The sequence below is a fragment of the Blennius ocellaris genome (genome assembly GCF_963422515.1).
Source record: "Blennius ocellaris genome assembly, chromosome: 1".
Taxonomy (NCBI): domain Eukaryota; kingdom Metazoa; phylum Chordata; class Actinopteri; order Blenniiformes; family Blenniidae; genus Blennius; species Blennius ocellaris.
Window position 1 is genome coordinate 12,312,902 of NC_137650.1, and position 17,340 is coordinate 12,330,241.

The following is a 17,340-nucleotide window of genomic DNA, read 5'->3' on the forward strand; positions in this document are numbered from 1 at the left end:
TGCAGAGCTACAAAACATGTGGTTTTATTTCATGTCGATTTTAATCAGTTATTGTTCTTGGGATGAGCTATTTCACATGATGACACTTTGTATTTACATGAGCTAATTCAGACACAGCTTGTTCTGCTTTCTTACTTTTCTTGGTTTCCTGCACTTATAGATTTATTTCCTTGACACGGACTCTGTAACGTGACCTAGAAGTCCAGGTATTAACCGCAGCAGGAGAATATATTGTAGCAGTCAATTGCCTGGAACTTGTTTACCTCTGAGCAGCTTTATGTGGTACAGAAATCGATGCATTTAGTGTAAACTCCTTTTCTGTGGAATTTTCTACGACATGAGTTGAACTGAGAAATGACCCACGGATGTAGCCATGCAGGAAGTCCCCCGTGCGCTCTCTGCCTCGGAGGAACTGCTGGATCAGTTGGACGGTCACGCCCACCACACAGTGCGACCACAAGGTCGGCAGAAGCGAATACATCAATGGAGGTCCAATATCAAACCTGCATTCAGGGATGTTTTCACATTATTAACATAGAATCAAGTGACGCTGTGAAAGAGACTCTTGTCGTCGTGAACACACAGAGAATTGTTGTTGGACTCTGTGGCCCCTTTTCAGTTCATTGTTTCAGTTTGGATTACCGCTATCTGTTAAATCCCACCTCTCTGAGAAAACCTTTGAATAATAAACAGATGGCGCAGATTAAGCAAAAAATATGCCAGAACTCAAATCCAAGGCAAGTATAAGAATGTGCCTGACGGAGCCGAAGCGTTTATTCATAAAAAGCCAAGAGAACAAAACTGAGAAAACGGAAGCAAAACCATCCCCTCGGCTGCCATGCAGAGTTATTCAATGCATAATAATGTATGGGTCCTCGATAAAGTCTGGCTCGCTGCTTCCTTGGCCTCTTTCTCATCATTTACAGTGCTTCCTTATGCCAAACATGAATGCAGGTGATGCTGAGGTCTTTAGGTTGGGTCAATGCTGCAGCACAATTATCCCTGCTGGGATACGGATATCCAGGATAAATACTCCATTTCCTGTCACATGCTTTAGATATCAACGTATTTTAATCCGTGTCAAGAAAATTGATTAATGTGCCATTAGGTGTTTTAGCCTATTTTCAAAACAGCCTTGTAAAGCTCCTGAAATGCCTATTTACAATACAGTTATGCAAACATGTGCTAGCTTTTCATCGGAACACATCAAAGTGCCAGGTTTGCAACTTTAGACAGGCTAACTAGTTTAGCTTGACAGCCACGCTCAAGAGGAAGTCGTCGTGTGTGGTGTAACGTTACAACCGCCCCCTCCTCCCCCACAGTGGAGCAATTTCATCCTGAGATGATGCAGTCAACATGAGTCAAGTTCCTTTTTGTGGGCAATATTCATCCCAGCAAATCAGGACAAAAAAAAAAAACCCTCAGAAAGAGAAGTGAGGAAAGTAAAGCGTCACATGGCACTCGATGTTGCAGTTTGTTTTGAAACGAGCAGCAGTTTAGCGTTTTATATGCTTAAGTGTGTTTCGCTCAATGTTATGTTTTCCGTGCGTCGCACTCAGCGGCACTGTCTGTGAAAGCAATGTCAGTAAATGCAATGTTTTAGAATGTGTGGGGAAGAGTCCAGTGTAATTGTAACCGCACTGGTCTCTTGTAACAAACACTTTGGCTGTAGCTTCTGCGCCAAGTCCTGACTGCTTCATCAAGTCTTGTCTTTCGAAAATTCTAACTCGACTTTATTGTCGATTTGGCCTCTTGTTGAAACCCGAGAGAATCAAATTGTCTTTCTTCTGACCAAATGTAGTAAGGTAACAATGAAATGGTGAAATACTAACGAGCCAACTGCACGTTTGCACTTTGTACAAATAAGACAAGATTTCACCTTGACATGACTTCAGTAGCTGTCATTTTGATGTCATAAGTTTTTGTTGAAGTTGTTTCACCTGGGTTCCTTCAAGCACTTTCTTCAGATTTGATTAAAGCTGAAGGTCATTGTGGCCACAACTTTTATCTGATTTTTTTTTTTTTTTCCAATTTCTTTTAATGGCTTCCTTTAACAAAAAAAACAAGCAAACAAACCCTCGAGGGAACATCCTCATATTTGGCACAAACGTTCATCTGAATGCCACAAAATGAATATTTTTGTGTAATAGCGCAGGTAAGCATACACTTGGCTTTTATCACATTTATTGTCATTTTCCCTGCAGGTGCTGTAGGACTCTGGGCAGTCGTTTATGTCAGCTGTAACTCTGCTGATTGGCTTTCGGCAATCAATGTAATATGTATAAATGAGTCGTGTAATTAACAACATTTTAAAGTGGTCTATTAAATACTCTCCAGAAGTCATCTGTTTTAATTCAGTCCACTGAATTCCAACCAGCGCGAGCTCGTAATGACTTTCATTTCGATGTACTTTATTTCAACCCAGGCAAAAGAATCGGGATATTGTTCGAGCAGTTTGCTTACTGCTGGCGTGTTTTTCTGCAAGGACCAATGTGTTCACTGTCAGGTGGTTATTAAGAGATTCGTCTGTCCTGTCATTAAATCGTGGCTTACATTATAGAAACACACAGTCCAACCAGAGCACCAGAAGTCTTCAGCATGGTCCGTGCATGCTTTTACACGGTATGAATAGTGTTGGTCACTTAAAGTAGAGGACTTTTGTCCTCGATGGCACTTTGCTGTACAGGTTGCTAGTTTGAAATGTTTCTGTAACAAAGTTACACAGCAGATCAAATGACCTCGCTGCCCTGCTTCACCCTCAGACATCACAATGTCTCTACAAAGGTATTAATTGGTATCAACCGGATTCAAGGTGACGGCGTCCAAGCCTGTTCTTAGAAACCAAATGATGGCAGGTTTTTGTTAGGAACGACACCGCTGATGTAAAACTTTGTCCACAAGTGGTGTTTTGTTTTTTTGTTCCTGAACTTTACCCAGTTTCAGATGCAGATGGAAGGTTCATTTTGACGAGCTGGTGAAAGTCAGGCTGTCACAAGGGCTTAGGACTGCAGAGAACTGGCCATTACAGTGTCGGGCTAAGCTGTTGTGTCCCGCTGCCTGTTATGAATGTGTCAGGAATGTAAAGCAGGACAGAACTGATAAAGGGCACAGAAACCTTTCTTGGATGAATAAATATTATCATCTCTGTCCTCAACGGTTTAAAAGAAGGAAGAAAAAAAAAACACCAGTGAATTTAGCAAAGCCATTACTTCCGAAGTGTTTTCTTGTCGCGCAATGACATAGGTCATCTCATGGTCTTTCAAATGTCATGTAAATAAAATGACAAAGGCACAACAACTGCCGCAGTCAATAAAACTGTCAGTCTGGCCAGCTAAAGCCTCCCTGAGTTAAGATGCCGAATCCTGCTTGCTCTCGTATTGCAGAGTTGTTATAAAAGGAGCAGCAGCAGATGACAAATGTCCGCAATATGAAAATATAAAAGAAGAAGCAGTGGGACTGTTGGGGGGCATTATGTGTGAGTCTTATCAGTCAAAGTTGTGCATGTGGTGATGAAGCTGGTCTCTGGCCCAGTGCACTTAAGGCAAGAGGATTAGACTCCAGAGTATTATTAGAGCTACTGATTATCCCCTTACCTGATCCGCCTAATTCTAGCTCCAGCCTATTTATTTAGCAGAAAAGTGGAAAAAAATGTTTGGATTGGGCTGCAGAAAGTGAATTGGCCTCGCCGTGCTTCAGCGCTCTGTCAAGCCCAACATTGACTTTTTCTTTTTTTTTGGGGGGGGGGGGGGGTCTCTTCTGAACTCATTAGGTCCTGGCCTTTTGTCACCGTCTCTCCTGCTGTGGGCTTCATGTGATTAATGTACTGCTGACCACTGAGGCCCAGCAGCAAGGACTTGTTTTAGTGCCAGAGAACAGCAAACAAAAGAAAATTGTCTCTGCAACTAACTGAGGAGAATACGGGCCCCTCGGAGCCGACCGGTCCTTCAAATAGCTCGTGAATATCTCTTGAAGAAAGTTCAACAAAAAAAAAAAGGTTTCCAGCTCGTTCGTCGTCAAGACTAGCAGTAATACATTTGTTTGGATGTAATTACACACTTGCCGCTTCTGACCTTGTGCCCAGAAAACAGCTTTGAGGCCTCCGTCCCGGACTGGGAGTCAGGGAATCGAATGCGAACATGAGCTGGTAAATCCAGTTAACTGATCTACCTGCCATATAAACCTCTTGCAAGAGAGGAAAATTAGCGTTTCCAGTGGTTTAATCTTCTTTTACTTCGTTTTGCATTGGTGAGGAAGTGACAAGTAACCGAGGGATGAGCCCTCCGGCTCGCAGAAAGTTTTGTCATCGTTCTCTGTGGATGTTTGCGGCAAATAAACACGGGTAGAAGTGTAGTTGTAGGATGAGGTCTGTTTGTGTGTGTGTGTGTGTGTGTGTGTGTGTGTGTGTTCCCACGTGTGATTCAGTGTCTGTTCTCTACTCATGCACTATTAAGCTCCCGTCGAGCTTTGGGACCGCTGCCAGGGTCGAGCTTAACAGCCACCTTGTCGACAACAATGTTCTGATGCTGCTCGAGCAGATTTTTCTGCCTTTTTTTTTTTTGTGGGAAAATGAAGGCATTGTTACAGTTTCGGTTACTCGGAGTGACATCTTTGAAACCTTTCATTGAAACAAAGCAAATCAAGTTTTTGGGGACAAATCAGTCTTTGTGTCTGGTATCTTAATGAGTGTTGGTGATAACAAGCGTGACTATTCCACAGTGTGAAGAGACAGAGGTATGGTTGGCTAGTCGGGGTTATTAATTGCTCCAGTTATTGCATTCCTTGTGGAAAGACTAAACCTTCAGAGTCAAATGAACTAAGAGAGTTTTGGAGAGTTATTTTTGGTAAAGATTTGTATACCACTGATATGAACTGTGCTGTTAAATCGTTCCTTTAAACAAGGTGTTGTTTGGTTCACATCTTTTCTCGAATTTCCTTTCATCCATAAACCACCTGCCTCCTCAGAGGTCCATATGTGTGAGCCTTTCTCGACGCCGGCGGCCACCTTCTTGCATTTCAGACGAGGCCTGAAAATAGTGCAGTGTCTCGACTGTGCTTCCAGAACAAAAAGCCGTGGTTAGTTGAAGTAATGTGATGCTATGAAGCGCTGGATAGTGAAGCGTGCACAGGTGTGGAACATTGAAGAGAGGATGCAGCACCTCATGCGAACACTCACATCAGTAATTACATCACATCAGTGTTCTTGAGCACGCTTAGGTTATAATACACACTGTTTTTGTATACATCATAAAAAAGGTGCATAGAATTTGCCTTTTGATGCAAAAAATCAGGGAGAAACATAAAACAAACTTATTGGTCTGTCATTCAAAAAAAGCTTTCAAAAAAAGCTCCGTATTTTCAGTTTGGGAAAAAAATGACAGTCCATTGATGAAAATCATGTATCTAAACTATTCTGGATTTATCATACTAGTTTGGAAATGCACGTTTATGCCTCCTGAATGTACTAGACTCTGGTCTTTATATTGCTCAAGTATATGAAACAGTCTTCACACTTGTTCTGTGGACCAAAGTTGAACAATGAGGAAAAGTTTGCATGCAAGAGTACTTTGTGTTTCGTGGTCACATGGTGTGTATTTTGTGATGTCACTTCCACAACAATGTTGTGTACTGACTGTGGTGGGATTTACACCTGGAAAGAACTTACCGATGAGGCATTGGAGTTAATCTTTTACCAGTCAAGTGACCATATTTGATCGTTTCTGCTTCTTCTTCCAAATATTGATGTCATAGTTGTGATTAACCCTGAACACGGTATTGATTGTGCTTTACACTTCCCTTGGCCCTCCGCAATGTACAAACATTTACTGTTCTTCTACTGATTGATGCATTTCACTTGAAAACCACAATATAGACACACACACACACACACACACACACACACACACACTGCACATAAAACAGTTTGAAGAATCAGTATGTTCATTTTCAAACCTTTTCCCAATGCAGTCAGCAAGTCATATTTCGGGTAGTTTTTGCAAATGCCACATGACGGACGCTTACTCATACTTTTGAATGACTTATATTATGTACGAATGATATAAAATTGTGTTTGAGATATTTTTCACCAACACTCCAGGGCACAAGAAACTGCTATTTTCAAAGTCCTACAATGAGAAGCTTTTTAAGGGATAAACTCTCCGCAGCAGGAGTTCCTCCTCTATTCACATCAGTCACGAAGAACTGCGGAGATACGGCACTTGTAAAGTCCGTCCCATCCTGTGTTTGGTCGGCTTACAGCTCCTCAGCCCATGCTGCACCCTCACTCTCATCAGACTTGAATTGAACCTCACCACAGTACGCTTACCAGCGAAACCCAGACCTGCTTTTCTAGCAGTCCACCTGTCGGCTCCCTCGAATGGGCACAATAGCTATTGCTAAGAATATTAGCATACAGAGAGAAACATTTGGAATCTAAATCCTCCGGTATATATTCACAAGCTCATCACCTTTGTTCAGGCAGGGAGCGCACAGTTGGGTTTTCAAATAATTTTCATTTTTGGCCTCGGTTACCTTTTCCGTGTTTTGACGAAACCAGAAAGAATTGCCAGCAGACGTTGCAACAAGGCCTTTTCTTTGACGTAGTGACGTGGCTGACGGACTTCAACACAATGTCAGCAACACACAACAAATGCCCTTTCGACACGACGACACTTTCGAGACAAAACGGAACGCTTTAGTTGTGTTTTGGGTGACTGTTCACATGAGCGTGATGCTGAGAGCCACTGAAAATCCAAGGTTTTCAAAAATGCTCAAACTCCTCCGTATAAATGGGGAAACGCTGCGACTGCACATGTGCATTACGGCCGTAGTGAATAGTTCTTCTGCACATGCAGAAGTAGATGGGAAAACAACAACAATGGCGGCCTCCAGAGTGTCATGACTTCGTCGTCTGTTCACGCAAATATCCTTGTCATTCACAAGGATTTCACATCCTTGTGAATGTTTATAGTGTGGTTTAATTCCTAAAACATCAAATAGCACCAACTCGTGGTCTCACAAGACTTTAGCCATAGCAGCTACTCATATGTGAATATTCACAGTTTGTTCAACTGCCTAAAGTCTGTAAAAAGTCTAAAGAACTGTTCAAGTGAATAGAGTTGTTTTGTTGCACCTTACCTTCCTGCTAAGCTAAAGCTGTCATTTGATCTTCTCTTTGCAGTGTCCAGGGACATGAAACTCAATCCACAGAAAGCTCCGTTGTATGTAAGTATCGCTCAGAAGCACCCCCCCCCCCCCTCCCTCTTTTTTTTTTCTCTACAAATCCTCTCCATGAATCCATCCATGATTTCACTTCTCTCAGATGTAGATGTGGTGCAGCACGTGCCTGGATGTCTCTCTGCTTAACCTGTTTGGGCGGAACAACCTAAACCTTCATCATTATTATCAGCACTTTGATGAGCTCAAGTAATTGTCGCTATAGCTCCACCTGACTACAGCCTGAAAGCCGGCCCAATTAGCTGGAATAAGAGAAAACAAGTGTGTGTGGGTGTGCGGGGCCAGATAGTGGAGAACGCAACATAAAGCTGCATGCAAATCAAATGGCTGTTTACTGTTCACTGACCGGCAACCATTCATTACAATTTGTGCTTTTCTTAATGTCTTCTTTTGTGAGTTTTAGTGGGCTTGTTTTCAATGTGGATTGGCTGGTGCTATTACAAACAAACAAACAAAAAAAAGACTCAAGTAATTGATTACGAAATGAATAACCTGAGACAATGGCGAGGCGTCTTCGTTTAACCGAACCTGTTATTTGTAACATTTTACTGTGCGTTGGCTCCACTCGGTAGAAAACCATCCCATCATTAATTTTTGTGAAGGAAAACCTCAGCGACGCCGTCGCCCAGCGTGACATAGCTCTGAAGTCTGTGCATGCAGCCGCCATAGTTACCCCTTAATGAACAGCTATAAGTCAGCTTCACATGGATGTATGAATGGACTATGGACAAGCTCAGAAGGCTTCCTTGTGCGCATCCATTTGCCTACGGTGGACATGTTTCCAGTTCATTATAGCCATCATTTTACAAGGTTTTTGCTTTACTACACCATTTAGAAAAGCATTACTGTTGTTTTTACATGAATAGGCACGGTGATTGGCCTTTGCCTGATGACTATATTTGTTGAGCAGTAAGTCTGACTGTTAATTATTTGAGGCCTATTTTGTTTTCTTTTCAGGATTTTGAGGTAATGCCTTTGGGTGGAAGCTCCATCACCATGTGGAGACGCTTCAGGTGGAGGGGATGCATGTTGTTGACATTTATGCCTGCCATGCAGTGGCATTTTGAGTGATTTTTAATGACCAACCTTTCATCCAAGCGCAATTCAACATAAAGTGCTTTAAAGAACAAAAAAACACGTTAAAAGCAGAGCCCTGAGATGCCACACCACGCACTGGTAGAAAGCCATACATATCAGGAACTAACGGCAGGAACTGAGAAAGCTCTTTTTTTATTAATTTTTTTTATTTTTTTATTTTTTATTTTTATTAAAGGAACTGAGAAAGCTCTGAAACATCTGAAATAAGGAAACGCGATTGAAATGCAAAAATGATTAAAAAAATAAACGTGTGAATGTTAGCCAAGATAGAAGTATAAAGACCAAAATCTAAGTCTAAATCTAAACAACAGTGTGAGCCAATTTTTCAAGGACACAATGAGTAGTACAGGTATAAATACATTAGCATTAGCCAGTCCAAGTCCGACAACTGTATGTGGTCACGGTTGCAGATCTAAATGTGCGACTGTGCTCATAATCTCTTAAAAGAAACCAATCCTCGCCGACACCTGCGAACGTCATTCGAGACTTCTGGAGGGATTGTCGATAAAGCTCGGCCTCGGTTTTCCATTTCGTCCACCCGTCCATCCCGCCTTCCTACTATATCCTGTCGAAGGTGGAGTGTGGCGGTCGTATTACATTCACACAGCAGCCACTAGTGACCCCACATGAGACCTATATCGTTTTCAACTCGTTGTCATCTGAACGAAAAACTTGCTAGAAGAGACGGTTCCAAAAAAAGATGGCATTTTATGGTTGTTATCCAAATGAGTCCGAAACGCAAAGCCCATTATAGGCCAACTGCACACAATCACATTTACACGTACCGGTGACTTAAGCTCATCAGTTACACAATTACGTGCTTGCTTTTTCATCTGTGGGAACAAACCGAAGTATCTGATCAAACCTACGCTTGATAGAGAAAACATACAAGCTCGACAGAGAAAGGCACAGCTTGTATTCAAACCTGCAACCTTCTTGCTATAAAGCAAAGAGCGCTCCATTCCGTCTCGTAAAAGCATGGCAAGAGTATTTCATTTAAGCTTTTGGACCTCTGCTCAATCTTACTGCTCTTAACATTGGGTTTACCTGCTCATTCGTGCAGTTACCCAGTTATTCAATAATTCAGGAGAAGCACCCTGGTGCGTTCTCCTTCATAGACATGGTCAGCATCACCTGCTGAAGGTCAAGCACATTGAGCGAGTTGGAACGTGTGCCTGTTTGAGCAAAACAACGGGGTATTTCACAAACTGTCGACCGAGTGTAATTTTCTCGCCCAGCTAAGTGTTGGGTTAGCTGGAGAACGCTGTAAAAAAAAAAAAAAAAAAAATAGAAAAGTATCCAGTGAACAGCAGTTCTCTGGGGCAGGATACTTTGTGGATGTCAGAACAGAGGAGAATAGGTAGACTGCTTCAACATCTAACTCGAATAACCTCTCATTACACTATGCAGAAGACCGTCCCTCAACGCCCAGCTCATTGAACCTTGATGTAGATTTGCACAGAAGCCCAGTCTGAGGGGGGGGGGGGGGGGTGGTGGGGATCTCTCGTAGCGAAGGGCAGGAAAATGAGGCAGCAGTTCACACAGGTTCACTTGAAGTGAACAAATGTTGAGTGGGCTGATAAATCTGCATTTAAGCTTAAAGATTCAGACGGTCGGATCACAATTTGCATAATTATTTCTTATTCTTTATTTGAGCTCAAAGCGGACTGTTCGGCTATTATCTGAACACATCTCAGCCTCTGACATGACACTTTGCAGTGCTGGTATTTCTACAACGGCGCTAACATGACTAATCACACGTGGAATAAGTTCTTATCACAACCACAATAAAATAAGGACCTTAATATCACTATACCTTCCAACATATCTTTACCAGCTCCAAGTACCATCTCATGAGGTTTAATTTCAACACGATACTGGACCATGTCTCAAAGCTCAGATCTTCTCAAACTGTTGTCTCGTTGGAAGTGGATAGAGTCCTTTGGAGTTGAGAAATCATGGAAACATCTGCAGCATTGATTTGAGATTGTGATTTGCATATAGTCTGTGGGGATTATTTCCAACAGAGCTGAGAAGCTTCTTAAGAAATTAGCTGTTGGTCTACACTTTGCAGTCTGTGCCTGCAAGAGCCCAGCATTCTCCTCTGAGGGAATATATAAAAAAAGCAGTTGGAGTCATGCTCTTATCCTTCACCTCCAAACTTAGACTTCCAGGCTGTTTTTGATGCTGTGAAGCAAAGTAATGGAAAACCCACTTACTTGAGGTCGGTCTCCTCAGAAAAAAAACCCAACAACCTCACAGCAGTATTTTATTGTTGTAGAAAGTTTTGGCTGACTGAATTGTTTATCACTGCATCTCTGCTACAGTGTTGCCTGTGTGTATGGAGTCACACGTTTCAGATTTATATCCCGAAAGAAACCAGTGCAAGAACAACTTTTACTGGACGCTTCCATACGGTTCCCTGGCTCACCGTGTTGGGACTCTCCACCCTGGCTTGTCAGGAAGTGACTTTCATCTACGTTAGGAATTCTGAGCCCCGAGGCAACTGGAAAGCTGTATTACTTGAGAAAACACAGGTCTATGCTTTTGTACTTCACATTCGAACAGGCTTCCCGATTGGTTACCGAGCAGAGGCAAACGATGCAGAAAGTAAACCCAAAGTGAGAAGCCCATTGGAGGGCTTAAGCTGCGAAGGAAACGGATTAGATCTAGATACGTTCTGGATGTGAGAGAGGTTTTTTTTTTTTAATGCCAGCTGCAATTTGACTTTCAGATAGCTGAACGGGTAACACCCCGTAGCAGTTCTGTCTGCACGCTTAAGTCTGTGGCTGCGCTCTTATTCGTCCGTCGAAACTCGTCACTCCATTAGGATGTTGAACGCACAAAACCTAAAGCTTCATTTTGAGGCTTAAATCTGGCTCATACATCTGCTTGTCATTGAACGTGATGTTTCCGCAGACACTCAAATTCTCGTCAGTTGGGGGGGTACAATCCAAATATACACGGTGCCCTTTTTTTTTTGTTATATTGACTCATTAACAAATCGTAATTGCTGTTTATTGTTGTGATTAATATATTATGGATAAGAGCTTGGCTGATTATTTACACACTGGAATATGGTCACACATGTGATTTCAGTATAGCATTAAAGCTAAAACCTCTTCAAGTGCTGTCAGGGCGTTTGTATGTTTTTGAACATATTTGATGAAGGGTGTGTGGGGGGGGGGGGGGTGTTGTTTCAACGTGGGCATCTTAGAGGATGCACCGGTAGCAGGTGTGAAAGGCACACAGGAAATTAGATAAAGTGTGCGTGCGTGTGTGTCTCTAAAGGCTCGAACGGCTCACACATTAACCACCCAGACAACCTTATCTGTGATTTACAGTCAGACTTCTCGGTGGAACCAGGCGTGTTGTCAGGCCTCATTAGATTTCAGAGTTTCAACACTTATCACAGCAGTTCAGTGGAAGATAGCTCATAGGGGTTAAGTAGTCAGCCTATAATTGCTTTGTAAAAAAAAAAAAAAAAAAAAAAAAGAAAGACAGTTAAGAGACTCCCGAAGTGGGTCAAAATGGCAACCCTGGTTTGTAAGTGTCGATTTCTCGATCACTAACTGTAGACACAGTTTCAAGGAAGCGGAAAGGTCCATGACCTCCGAGTTGCTGCGATACGAGTTTGGTCAGAGAGACTTTAAATGGTTGTATGTTCTGTGCTGGAGAGGACAACCTGGGTGTGCTCCTAACAAAATGAGCTTTCGTTCAATAACTGTGAGAGGCTCGACTGTTTTGGCCGTGAGTAAACATGTTATTTACATTCCTGGCACTTTGCGGACAATGTTTGCCAGGGTGGCTTACAATTAAATGAGCAGGTAGTGGCTCAGTGGCTAACACAAGATGCATGACCGTGGCAGCAGGTTAAGAAACTCAGGCAAAGGTCCCTGTGGAAATCATTTAGTCTCTTTTTCCCCTTCAAATGTCTGGGATGTCCGCTTGCATTTGTCTAAATTCTTGTCATTACGACATCAGTTACTTCTCTGGGCAAAATGACATGGGCAGATTTTAGTACTTCCACCTTGTGGTGGGGAAGAAATTCTTTATTTCTATCTGATAAAGGTGGTTGGTTTTCACTTCAGTAGATCAAAATCTCATACTGTTGGATAAATGGAAGATATGTTCAAATTGGCACACTACAAAAGTTTTCTTTTTATGATGAGTTTACTTGCAGAACAATATTGACTTTCTGACAGTATCACATTTGAGTGCAGCTATCATTTGTATTGTAAGGTGTTTTTCAGTTACCAGTTGTAGCTTCCACTCACAACCAATGGGCCGTGTTTACATGAAAACAACCATTGCAGAGACTCGAAACGCCGCTGTTGTGTAAATGAACAGCCAAATTGCAACTAAAGTTTCCATTTTCACATGAAAATGTGGTCGTCTAAAGAAGGCCATCGTCGTATTGAAAGCTCTTTGAGGTGTTGACATTGTATCTTTGCCTCTGATCGCCTCCCAAACGCTTCTGAGGCTCAACTCTGTTCCCGGACACCTCTTGTTACACAGGACTTTTCTGTTACTGACCCTGACTTCATTCACATTTCACAATTGATTTCATCTTTATTTTCTAATTTCATTTTGTGGGTCGTGCTTTTTTTTTTCTTTCTTTTTTTTTCAATCACAGAAATCATTGGATCTTTCAAAGTGGTGAACGTCTCTGCAGTAGACGTGGCTGCATTCATGAAATGAAAGATGGGTGTTTTCGGATATCACCCTCTGCATGAAGTAGACACTAATTTGATTTGAAAAATAAAAACGACACATTTTTGGAGGTGAACTGTGTTTAAAAAGTTGCTTTATTCTGCTGGGTGCCCTTGAGAAATGAATTGTACTGTCAAGCAAGGGCAGCTATACACTTTCTAACTTTGTGTCACAGCAGTTTTTTACACTGTATCGTTAACGTGTTGCCCATGGGCCAGTTTGTATTGTTGCAGCAGTTTCTACAACAAGGCTGAATGAAAGATAGAAAGTTAGATCTGTGGCATTCAAATAAAGATTTGTGTGCTTAAAATGGTAAATGGTAAATGGTCTAGATTTATATAGCTTAAGTCGAGCATGTCAATTCAATTCAAAAATGGAACCCTAATACCTTTACGACTTTGTGAAATACAACTGTTTTTGTGGTTGGGCAGCTGACTCAAGCAGTGTTTTTGCTTTTAATTGTGTAATTATTTATCACTCTGGTGGCAAATCAGATTGCGTCTGGACCTTGACGGTAGGGGACTTCGGTTTGAGTCCCACTTGCAGCAGGAAGGGCGTCTCGCACGAGAATCTGCCAAATCTTGACTTTCTTATGGTGACCCCAGTAAAAGTGTAGCAACAGACACTCCGTTCTCTTTATTGTTAGCAGTTTTACTGTGTTTAATAGGCAAACAAGTGCTGTCTGTCATTGATTGAAGCTGATCGGGACGTGTCTTCAGTGACTCTGAGCACGGTTGTCGTGCAAACCAAGACACGCAAAACACAATTGAATGTTTTGCGTTTTCACTGAAAGTAAACGGCTCATAGTCGACTTGTTTTTCACTCAATTGGGCCGACTTGAAACAACAATGTAAAATCACCGTCCAAAACAGTAATTGTGGCGCACTCCAAGCAGTATGCATTGTTCCAAGATCCAGCTGCTACTCAACCTGAATATTAGAAACCCACACAGCAGCAGGAAGTGTAAAAAAAAATAAATAAATATGGGGCTACACTTACACATGCATGTTTAAAAAGAGGAGGGGGTGGGTTCATAGCCCCCAGCTGTGCTTTTGATGCTGCTTAAAAGCTCCCTATTCCCTGTTGAAGCTTCATGATTAGCAGGTCAATACCTCAGCAGGTCACATTGTTAAGTACTTCTAACCAGCGGAGAGCACAGTCATACGGCGAGGCTGAAAGACATCCTCTCGTATCGCGCAGACCCTTTTTTTTTTTTTTTTTTAAACTGCCGGTTTGTTTTTGTGAATGGAGCTGTGTGCATTAGATTAACTGAGAATTACTCTTTTTTTGTTGTTGTTATTATTGTTCTGATTAGACCGAACGTCAGCAGCGACGGGTTCGACGTACGTGCCCTTATTTGCACGGTTCACAAAGGTCGCTGCGTGCAGCTGTGCTTCCTGCCGTCTGCAGCAGATGTTTGGCATCGCTCTGCCCCCCCCTCCCCCCCCGCCCCTACCCACCACCTCCTGCCGTTTGCCTCCAAAATGAGTGACAATGATCTGATTCAGTTGATTTGCTCCCCCGGTCTCTCGGCTCTACATCAGTTTCAACTGGCATGTTGCTTTCATTTTGAAACGATCTGCAGTCTTTTTTTTAAATTTTGTATTTATGATGGCTACCTCTTGATTTTGGGGGGGAAATCACACTTTTGCTGAGCTGCTGAGAAAAAGCTAAGCTGCCACATTCGACAGGTTTCTGAGGTCATTTGCCACCCGCCTTCAGCAGTGCAGAGAAAACCCCATTTCTTCTTTTGTTCGACGGGAGAATGTGAAACTTATTTCACACTAATACGTTTTCATTGTCACATCGGACTACAGGCTTGCAAATCCACTGGTGGTAGCAATCCACTCACTTGCAGCACAAGGCCTAATTTCCAATCTGGGCCCCTGGATAAGAGATGAGTTTTTAATGGAGAGAATGTCATGCCTCCTGGCTTCCACCCATCCACAACTCATTTACTTGTGTGCCTCCGCTCCGCTTGTTAAAGCCGGTACTCTCCGTGCATAGCAACGCCCGCGTCCTCCACACTTTGCGAAGGCCCTGTGTTCAGGTCCGCCTCTCAGAAGGTGACCGCGGACAGTTTTCCCTGCCCTCTGGCTGTCTTTGAACAAAAACAATCCCCCTCACCCACCCAACCAGCACTGCCCCCCGCATTGTTCAGCCGCCGCCACGCATGCCAAGCGAGGACCTCCCGATCCTGACGCTGCCGATGGGCCTCGCCCTCTGAGTAATAACGCCTTGAGGCTACGCCTTTTTTTTTTAAGAGAGCCGAGGAGCGCCTTTAAACCGGTCCAGGCCGCTGCAGTCGGACCAGGCCCGTGAAGAGATTGCGACATTAAGTAGGATGAAATGTCCCCATTATCCCTCCTCGGTGTCAACACGCTGCGAGTCCTCCAGTGGAAAATGGCAAATTTTTTGAACAATACCCCTATTTTTTTTGGTTTGCCTCTCTCCATCCTCCGCCTCGCTCTGTCCTCAGACGACACCACACAACTCCCCACAAGGCTCCAGACGTCCTGATTGTAACGCTGAGCAGACTGAGTGCAATCTTTGTGCACTCTTGAATGTTTGAATATTTGTGCAGCGGTCGGACACATATTGTCCTGTAAGCACCAGAGAGCTGGGGAAAGATATGAGCTAAAGTCAGGTGGAGTTTTTCTTCCTTTATTGCCTTGAAACCACCACATTATATGCAAATTGCGATGAATCTCCCTCGAGAGCTTTGCCTGTACTCCTCTCTGCAATGGCACATATAGTGCACATAACAGCAGAATGATTTCACCTTTTTTTTTCCTTTTATAAATGGCATCATAGTTCATCCTTTTTTTCCCCTTTGGTGATTGATTTGGTGATTTTGAAGGAAGTGATTGGATCCTAAAGTTATGCTTCAAATCTGTGTAGCATTTGACTGCAGTCACAACAAACAAGTCTGTTTTTATACACAAAAAAACCCCCAACCCAAAACAGCCTAAAGAAATTGAATCTTACTATTATAGATCGAGAATAATAACATTCCGAGTCCACAAACATTTTCCTGTGAAATCATTTTTTCAAAATAACAGCTTTGTATGCAGGTCACAGCGACTGCAGCAAATTTATAAATTGACCTATCTCGCAGTGTTACAGCCATTTAATCCATTTCTGTGGCACTGGTGTTTTCACAGTGTAGGAAGATGAGCTTGAACCACATTTCTCTCTCACACACACACACACACACACACACACACACACACACACACACACACACACACACACACACACACACGCACACGCACACGCACACGCACACACGCACGCGCGCACACACAGCGCAAATGCCTTGACCTAGTAATAATCTTTGATTGAGTGCTTTTCACTTCACAAAGTTGTACTTTTACCCTCCAGACTTTAAAAAGTGTAACCCTCTTAATGTTGGTTAGAAGGATATGTTAATATTTCATTCTTAGTCTGCATCTTCTCTGGAACAAAAACTAAAAAAACTATTCATTTTCCAGTCGATCATTGTCTACTGCCTTGGCCCACAGTCGTTTGAGATTGGCTGCAGCCTCCATGCCACTATACATTTTCATAGAGATGTGTGGAAGATACATTGACGACAGGTTTCCTCTCATGTATTTATTTCAATTTAACCAAACACCAGCTTCCCTGAAGCTCTCTGGCGACCCTGAAGGAGTCTGCCCCACACTTTGGGAACATTTAGCAGGCGCTCTCGCATCCATGATTATTGCTGATGTTGTCATGGTGCATGATTTCCATGCAAGTACAATGTCCAATTCATTTCTTTCACTTGTTTCTGACTGACTGACTGTTGCTGCAGGAAGTCCAGCTTCGTTTCTGCCTCTCCGTTTGTTAGCGGTTGTGAGGTGTTGCATTTTCACCTCAGCTAAACGTCGGCAGTTCTAATTGGAGGCAGTCGTAGAAGCTCATCATGGTTTCACAGTTAAGCTCTGGTTTCCAACATGGCGATCTGCCTCATCTAAATAAAGTGGCCAGCTGCGATTAAATTCCACTGTCTTGATTCGATTTGAAAACGTTTGATTTCATCCATGGTTAAGCAGATAAAGCTCCAGACTTATACTGTGAAGTCAAAGGGATTCAGTGAGGTTTGCTCTGCTCCTGTTTGCCTCTCTTGTGGACCTTAAAAGCAAAAATTGTTAGATATCAGGGTTTGTCATGCTCCACACACTCAGTGTCTCGCCCGTTTTGAAAGGTATCAGAGACGCCTTTGTGTTCTTAGAGGCATGCGTAGGACGCAGGGGACATTAAAGCACATCCAGATGCATTCTCCGCTCATCT

The 17,340-nt window shown here is 42.8% G+C and overlaps 1 protein-coding gene across 1 annotated transcript in view; it reads left to right on the forward strand.

Annotated features, from left to right (window-relative positions):
* Positions 1 to 17,340, forward strand: part of LOC308148919 (A-kinase anchor protein 13) — a gene marked incomplete at its 3' end in the record, with an annotated part of 57,302 nt that overhangs the window by 16,133 nt on the left and 23,829 nt on the right. Inside the window, exon 2 of the mRNA XM_080520490.1 lies at positions 7,178 to 7,221. Coding sequence (XP_080376616.1) covers positions 7,189 to 7,221 — 33 coding nt within the window. The 5' untranslated portion in view covers positions 7,178 to 7,188. The remainder of the gene's footprint in view (positions 1 to 7,177; positions 7,222 to 17,340) is intronic.